Source organism: Limulus polyphemus, unplaced genomic scaffold (genome assembly GCF_000517525.1).
Source record: "Limulus polyphemus unplaced genomic scaffold, Limulus_polyphemus-2.1.2 Scaffold2087, whole genome shotgun sequence".
Classification (NCBI taxonomy): Eukaryota; Metazoa; Arthropoda; class Merostomata; order Xiphosura; family Limulidae; genus Limulus; species Limulus polyphemus.
Genome location: NW_013667697.1, coordinates 159,660 through 168,913, shown reverse-complemented (window position 1 = coordinate 168,913; position 9,254 = coordinate 159,660). Strand labels below are relative to the sequence as shown.

General features: G+C 34.3%; 1 protein-coding gene across 1 annotated transcript in view; it reads left to right on the top strand.

Annotated features, from left to right (window-relative positions):
• Positions 1–6,804: 6,804 nt before the first annotated feature.
• The window catches only part of LOC106465889 (protein obstructor-E-like), a 12,553-nt gene continuing 10,103 nt past the window's right edge, over positions 6,805–9,254 (top strand). Inside the window, exon 1 of the mRNA XM_022393843.1 lies at positions 6,805–6,909. Coding sequence (XP_022249551.1) covers positions 6,861–6,909 — 49 coding nt within the window. The 5' untranslated portion in view covers positions 6,805–6,860. The remainder of the gene's footprint in view (positions 6,910–9,254) is intronic.

Genomic DNA, 9,254 nt, shown 5'->3' with positions numbered 1-9,254 from the left:
CTCTCAGATTGCGAATCGAGCGCCCTAACCATCTGGCCATGCCGGGCCACAAATGTGTAGATTCTATTATCTAATCGCTAGGTCAATTTTATTAATTATGTCAGTGCTATATTATATGGTTGGTAAGAAGCTGGGGGAAAAAATACTTAAGATTTGCATTATTTTGTTAAAGGCTAAGTTTGCAATATTTTGGCAAAGACTTGTGTACATATATTGAAAAATAGGTGAAAATAAATGCTATCTTCAAAAGTTTTAACTTGAGGGTCAGATATATTTCTATATACATATCTAATTCTACCTTTCGATTAAATGGAAGCAGACTAACAAGTTCATACGTATGTGTTGAAAAACTATTTCGAACGGAAACAGGACCTGACATAATCAGGAGATTAGGGCACTCGGCTCATAAACTGCAGGTCGGGGGATCGAAACCTGTTGCCGAACATGCTTACCTTTTCAGCCACGAGAACGTTAGAATGTGACGGCCAATCCCACTATTCGTTGTTAAAATTGTAGTCCAAGAGTTGGCGGTGTGTGGTGTTGGTTAGCTGCATTTCCTCTAATTTACAACTTCAAAATTAGAGGCGGCTAGAGCAGATAGCCCTGTAGTAGTTTTGTGCGAAATCCAACAAAAAACAGAACGGAAATGATATTACAGATAGTAAGGTCAGTAATAAACAGGAGGGAGATGAATTAAATAATTTTGAATTCATTCAGCTTATGAAATTTGAAAAAGTAACTAAACTTGAAAATAAGTCACGTAAACAGTGCACGACCTCAAAGATTAGCTTTCTGAAATAATACTTGGCGTATATGCTTTCGAGTCTCGCTTCTTTTACTTTAAAAAAAAAACAATCAATCGCTTTAGGTAATAATTATTTCCCAATTAAAATAAAACATTTTGTAATATGCGAAGCTATGTTGATTTACTGGTAATGTCATAGATAATGAAAGTCAATTAAATAACGTAATTTTGGTAAAAACAAAATAAATATATTTATTTATATCTATCATAAAAGGGTTTTAGAGAAAAATAAAAACGCATCTTAAATGATCAGAAGAAAAAAAAATATGTAAAAAGCTATTATTGTGCACTAAAATTTAGAAATGAACAGAACGAAATGAATTGAGAATGGAACTGATTACAGCTTTTTCAGGCGCCGTGGCTTAGCGGTAATCTTAGCATTTATAATAATAAATTTGGATTCGATCCCTGCAGTGCCGACAGACCATTATGCAACTTTGCCCTTGTACCATTTTGTTCATTTTCCTCGTTAGATAGTGTAAATATCTATTTCACTTTTGCTCCACTGCCGCTAGTATTAAAAATTTAAAACATTGAAACTTAGATATAAAATTCCACTCTTATTATTTGTTTTCATTACTTTAATTAATGTACTGTTTTATATTGGAAGCTTTTATTATGTTATTCTTTAATAGCCGAACTTTAAAACGCGTGTGTTTCTCATTTATTAATGTATTGATAGAAGGCGAACAGGAAACACCATTCGTTGAAATAAACCATTTGAAGTACAACAAATGATGTTCAACAAAATTAATGGGTATGCGAATTTCAGCAAAGTTAATGGGTATGTGAAGCTTACCAAAGTTAGTTAGTTTGTTTGTTTCTAATTAAGCACAAAGGGCAGTATGCGGCGCTCTCCTCACCACGGGTATCGAAACCCTGTTTCTAGCGGTATAAGTCCGCAGATATACCGCTGTGTCATTGGGGAGCACCAAAGTTAGAGAATATATGAAATTCATCAAAGTTAATGGGTATGTGAAGCTCATCAGAGTTAGATGGTATATGAAATTCATCAAAGCTAATGGGTATGCGAAGCTCAGCTGAGTTAGAAGGTATATGAAGTTCATCAAAGTTATTAACAAATTATATTAATTACAAATGAGAAAAAGTTTAGTATTTTAATATCAAACTGAATGATTTTACTGGATCGCCTTGTTTCTGGCTGTATTTGATAAAAAATATTTTCAACATATTTCTGGTTATCACTAAGCACGGCAGTGCTTAATATGTAGAGATGGGCCGAAAAAAGGCCAGTGCATATTATGTATTGCTCATCATAGTCACAAATCTCTCATTTAACAATCTAAGAGACTTTTATTAACACTTAACTTGGGTTAAGATCTTCATTTTAGCCCCAAATATATATATATATATATCGCTAAAGTAGAGAACTGGCGAGTAGCGTAACAGCCAAATGTTCTGATTATTTTAATTATGGCGTCAGAAAGACTATTTCACCAAATGCTTAAAGTTGTTGTAATGATTTACACACCAAAATGTTGAATTTTAACTTGGGGAGTGCAGAAGTAGTATAGCGTTTCACTAACTTTAACACATGATGTCCATCAAGACAACTCATCATGCCAGGCTGAAACTGCTGCCTTCATAACGACTGTCATTCATTATAAAATATTCACTGGTATACTTTTAAAAAGAGGAGAAACAAGTAATACAAATTAATAAAAAAAGAGAGGATGATTAAGGGATGGCAATGGCAAAAATATACAGAAAACAAGATAGGGATGAATTCACAAAACCATACAAATATTCCTACATAAGTAGCCACTGAGTCAATGTTACAAACTTATGGGAATCAGCCATTCTAAGACTTTTTTAGCATTTTTCACTTTAAATACTTTTATTTAAACCTGAATTTATGTAGATAAAGTTGTAGATAAAAGTTTTTCATAGAAATATTTGGCTACTTATGTAGGGATTTTTGTATGGTTTTGTGTATTCATCTCTACCTTGTTTCTGTACATTTTGGTATTGCCATCCCTACATCATACTTATTTTTAAATTTTTTTATTACTTAGGATTATTAAATGTGTTAAAATAATAAACCTCTTGTCATAAAATAAGCTACACGATTGTTGGTTTTGAATTTCGCGCAAAGCTACACGAGGGCTATCTGCGCTAGCCGTCCCTAATTTAGCAGTGTAAGACTAGAGAGAAGGCTAGTCATCACCACCCACCGCCAACTCTTGGGCTACTCTTTTACTAACGAATTGACCTTCACATTATAACGCCCCCACGACTAAAAGGGCGATGTTTGGTATGACGGGGATTCGAACCCGCGACCCTCAGATTGCGAGTCGAGTGCCCTAACCACCTGGCCATAATAAAGTTAAAATACATTACATAATGATAAAGTTAAACTACATTACACAATGATCCACCTTGTGTTTTTTTTTTCCTGGTGTTAGATGTTTGTTTGTGGCTGCGTTGTTTTCCCCTTTTCTCCAGAAAAGTAAATGTATGTATATTTATATTTACTTTTATTGAAAAGGCTATGAACAGACAACGAAGCGGATATTGTTTAAAAGTACCTTCGATTACTGTAGTTTACACAATAACTGCTCAATTCGTCTCGCATGCTAGATAATACAATTAAATAACTATAAAAACAAAGAAGTTGAGAACTTCGAGGTATCTGACAAATAGATCTGACAAATAATATAATAATCCTTGTTATCATATATGTATTTAGCAGGTGTTACTCCCGCCGCTAACCTTTGGGCTACTTTTTTCTGACCGAATAGTGAGATTTGCACGTTACCTTACAACGCAACCACAGCCTCAGAGTGTAGAGTACGATTTTATTTTTTTGGTAACGGGACATGAACAATGAACCCGCAGATCCATAGAACATCACGCTATCTACTGTCTCACGTCTGTTGTATACGTTTTAAAGGTTGTCTGGAAGCACTTTAGGCCATGTTGGTGAAAGGAAACAAAGAAAATAAGCGTCAAGAATTTAAAAATAATTTTATTGGCCTATTTTTTCGCATCCATGTGAGAGACGTTAGCTATGCAGGACAAACAATCGCGTCTCTTTCTTCCTGTAAAAATGATGCAATTAAAGCTAACTTCAGCTCATGCGTGCAGTAGAAATAAGAAGTTTGTCAGAATTATTTAGCCCTTAATTCAAAGACAAACAGGATACCCGCGATGACTGCCTGAAATTGTTACCGATACTTAATGTTTGTCTCACGCTCAGTTTGAATTTTAATATTCTTTGTTAAGCCTTGATGGATTAGTTATGGCCTCGATCCTTTTCGAATGAAAACACTTGCTTTTGATGCCATATGTGTATACTAAAAAAATAACTGAGTCCTGTTTATTCTTGAAAAACAAAGTAGAACAGAGAGAGAGAGCTCAACTTTTGACCCCATTTCTTATTTTAAACAGTAATTGGTTTCGATATTGAACCACGAATAAACAATTCTTAACATAAAAACGCTCTAAACCCAACTCCTCATGTTTCTTGTTTCAGAGTAATGTATATCCCTAGTTAAGACATTTACTGCATTTTTCTGACTACAAGCTACCATAATATATTGTAGAGGGTTGAAACATCATTGGTGGAACTAATGATTTTCCAAACAGGCCTTTTCTGCTGTTGTTTTCGCTTAACATTGACTGATTTATAAAATACCTATAACATAGTCAACCTCGAAGAAACCAGTCATACTCGTCAAATATATTATAAAATGTGGTACAAAGTTTAAAAAAAAAGATTATTTTAATAAATATTACGACTACGGAAACAACACAATGTTCTTAATTCTGAAGTATGCTTATTGTACTTTTTTAAACCAACTGTTTTTTCACGATATATTAAAGCTCCAACAAAATTTAAAACAATCTGTTAAATATCTTCTATCAACAAACATAACAATATATTCAAACGACATCGTCAACAGTGTATAAAAAGTGTACAAACTTTTAACGTTTTATCGCTAAAATATATATATATATAAAAGAATCAGAGGCGCTTCTTGCTACAGGAGGACCTGGGATTGAGGCTCAGAAGAAATTAATTTTAATGAGAGACCGTTGCAAAACATTTGTACTTTAAAGGCTTGGTTTTTAAAGGATACACGTTCTCGCATGTCAATAAAAACTTGTTTGCTGAACTCCGTTAAAACAGCCAATATAACGTTTTATAGTATTTTTCTACAAGTGTTTTGTTCAGTACCCTTTCATATTGGGTCAGGGTGGGCCAGTGCCAGGCAACACCCATGGTGAGGCTCGATGGGATGTGGGCCAGTGCCAGGCAACACCAATAGTGAGGATCGATGGGATGTGGGCCAGTGCCAAGCAACAAGCACGGTGAAACTCAATGAGATATAGGCTAGTGCCAAGCAACACCCATGGTGAGACTCAATGGGATGTGTGACAGTGGCAAGCAACACCCATGGTGATACTCAATGGGATGTTGGCCAGTGCCAAGCAACACCCATGGTGATACTCAATGGGATGTTGGCCAGTGCCAAGCAACACCCATGGTACGACTCAATGGGATGTGGGCAAATGTCAAGCAACACCTATGATGAAACTCAGTGGAATGTTGGCTAGTGCCAAGCGACACCTATGATAAGGCTCAAAATATTGCAACAGCTAAGGGTAGCTATCAACTCTTATTTAAAAATTTCACGAAGAACAGTTGTAAACATTAGACGCATCATGTTTGGAACATCGCTTTCATCACTTTGTTTAACGATTTAAACGATGTTTAATAGCTAATCTCAAGCACGATGTAAGCGGACTAGTTGGTTGTAGAAAGTAAATAGAGATAATATTTGTCGCAAGAAGATTTAAACTTGAATTCTTAGGAAGGACGAAAATGTAGGATCGACCTCAGATTACTTTATGAAAATGAAAATAAGTAGATACTTTTGTTATTAATGTGTTTTATATATTACATAACCAAAATAGTAATTATATATATATATATATATATACAGTCAAATAACTGAGTGGGTGTGATTTTTAAAGCAAAGCCACGTGAGCAATTTGCTGTGTCCTCCGAGAGGAATAGAACCCCCGATTTTAGCGTTTTAAATCCGAAAACTTACAGCTGTCCCACCGGAGGACAGTAGAAAAAGCTCTTCAAAGTTGATGTTATTTTTTTTTTTTTTTATAAAGGCAGAGTTTTTCTAAATGACCACAATTTTTGTCAATTGAAGCTTAACCAAGGCACTATAAAAACTTAAAAATATAACAATATAAAAAACTTTCGTGTGGAAGAATTAACAGCAGTTAATTAACTGGAGTTTATTTGTGTATATTTCCCATGTTGATGGAAAAATTTTTACATAACAAAATAGTTCTGTGGGGTTTGTATTTTACTTCTTATATTTGAACTCTACCGCAGGAAATCAAAACATAAATCCAAAATATACTCATTAAAATACATAGGTGAGTTGAAGTTCAGGCTTAGTAAAGTCAAATCCATACAGCATTCGTAAAGCTTTAGTAAAACCAAACCGAACTGTGATGATAGAAAACGTTCAATTAATGTGCAGTGAAATTATATCAGATGATTTTTTTTTATAAACTGTTAGCAGAAAATCCTTCAGACAAGAAGCAATGTATAGCCAACCGGTATCGGAAATGAACCAACTACGTTGTCAATGGTAGAAGCGTTAACAAGTGTTTCTTTAAACTTATTTAACATGCCACACCCATGACACACTAAAAACCTGATCAGGTGTTTTTTTTTCCAAAGGTAATTGAGTCGAAACAAAACTGGTTTTGTCTAAAAGTCTGGAAAAGTTGTAGTACAAGATAATATATATTTGATAGCCCAAATATGGCCTGAATACCACATTTTCACAGTTACGTCAGATTTAGTTTACACTAGATCGAACACCTCCTTTACTAGTATACTAAAAAATACCAGTATAACGGTACCTAGGGTTGTCACGTGACCATATCCCAAGTCGCCCTGAGTGTTACACATTACACACGCACTGAACGTATTCAATCACTCAGCTTTCACTCGGGTGACTTTCCTTCCTTGGTCTCACAGCTAGAAGGCAGACGAAAGATGGCGTTTTCTCTAGGGATCATTCTGTTGCTGGTAATTCCGGCTTATTGTAAGTCGCAAATATATATATATAATTTTTGAATGATTCATAATTATTATTTTTAATTGTAAATACTTTTAATTGTGTTTTGTGTTCTTAAAGCCGAGTTTCTTAAAAGTTCCATATCAACATATGTTAAGTTAATTAGTTTCACGTGAATTTCTTGAAACTGCAACTTTTATAACATATCAAACTATAGAATCCTTTACATTAATAACATAAACTACAATTCTCTCAATATTATTTTATGTAAAAAAAGAACATTTGTCGCATAAAGTTTAATTGATATCGTTAGTTTTGGGGGGTATTTTACACTATACAAATTATAATATCAAGCTATAGAAGATAACTGTGGATTACTCCATTAACTTCAATAATGAGGTTTAAACATATTTGATTCAAACATTTTAAATTTCCAAGCTTGAGCACACTAAAGATATTCACTGTCAGTACTTAAACGTGATAATGTTTTGTTGAAGGAATATTAAAAGTCCTATTTTGAGTATAATGTTATTATGTACGTCAAAGAGTTTATATATATATATATATGTGTGTGTGTGTTTGAAAGTTTAATTAAGTTCTAAAAATAAACGATTTCTCTAATAACACAAATCTAAAAATAAGAATATGAAAATGTAAGAAGTGAATATTAGACTTAATTTTCGCGAAAACTTTTTTCTCGGTAGGCAGAAAAAAAACCCATAAAAATGAAACATCTTGTAGAGCGTGGCTATAATTTTTTTTTATCGAAACTATTTAATATATTAAAAAATGCCGCCAGGTGGTGTTTTAAATATATTACGTGGTAGTATCGTTTGGGTTATTATTGAATCTGTGACACAGTTACTGCCTTTTGCATGCAGACTAATAATAATACAGTTCTCTAGATGATGAAGTAGTGTGCTTTAACTAAGGAAAACTTTTTGTGTTTATAATCACTGCCCAATATTTCACATATATTCGTACTAAAATAAATGAATCTATCGATCTGTCTAAAATTTACAATAGAACTTAATGAATCGAAAAGATATTACCATTCGGTAAGCCATTATTTGATATTTTATTAGGCTGTATATAAAAAATCTAAATGGAAAGATAAAATGTTAGGGTTTGGGATTTAAAAAATAAAATTACTCTTAACCCTAAATAAAACACGAAAGAAAAAGGCGGATGGTTCTTCAACAAATCTATAAATTATATGTTAATTGACTTTACCAGACTAATATTTATAAACATATAATCTTTCATTATATATATATATATAATCTAAAGAAAAATTTATTCTAAACTTCAAAAGAAATCTATAAGTGATTTTTCGATTTTTTTTAGAAGTAAATACAACATCAATGCGGTTGCAATAAAAAAATGACATCTGACTTCCAGATTAATATGTTTTTATTATTTTTCGGGCCCGGTATGGCCAGGTGGTTAAGGCACTCGACTCGCAATCTGGGGGTCGCGGGTTCGAATCCCTGTCACACCAAACATGCTCGCTCGTTCAGCCGTGGGGGCGTTATAATGTGACGGTCAATCCCACTATTCGTTGGTAAAAGAGTAGCCCAAGAGTTGGCGGTGGGTGGTGATGACTAGCTGCCCTCCCTCTAGTCTTACACTGCTAAATTAGGGACGGCTAGCGCAGATAGCCCTAGTGTAGCTTTGCGCGAAATTCAAAAATAAACAAATAAACAACTATTTTTCGACGGTAATGAGACCATTTCTCCTCTTTGGTTTGGCCTTTTCTTCTCAATTTCTGTATTCATAAAATGAAAATATGCTGTTTCGTAACACCTAACTCTTTGTTTAGTTTCTTACAAAACGTGAGCTTGCATGTCCTATTGGTTAGGTCCTTCGACTCACAAACTGCGGTTACCGGGTTCAAATCCCGTCACCGAACATGCTCGCCCTTTCATCTGTGGGGGCGTTATACTGCGACTGTCAATCCATCTTTTCTATGGTAAAAAACTAGCTCAAGGGTTGGCGGTGTCTGGCTTTTCTATAGTCTATCACTTCTAAACTAGTGACGGCTAGCGCAGACAGCTTTCTTTCGAATAGCCCAAGAGTTGGCGGTGGGTGGTGATGACTAGCTGCCTTCCCTCTAGTCTTACACTGCTAAACTAGGGACGGTTAGCGCAGACAGCTTTCTTTCGAATAGGGAAATCCAACAAAATATTTTTTTCTAAAAATGCAACTTCATTAAGTTAACTTCTCAACAGGTGCACTAAATCTCTATTTTAGTTGCTTTATTTACACATGTACACTGGGTGGTCATAGTAAATAGACACCTAATTTTCGTCATTTAACTGATTTATGCTAACTAATTTGTGTTCTACAGAGCACTATATAAATGAAAATGG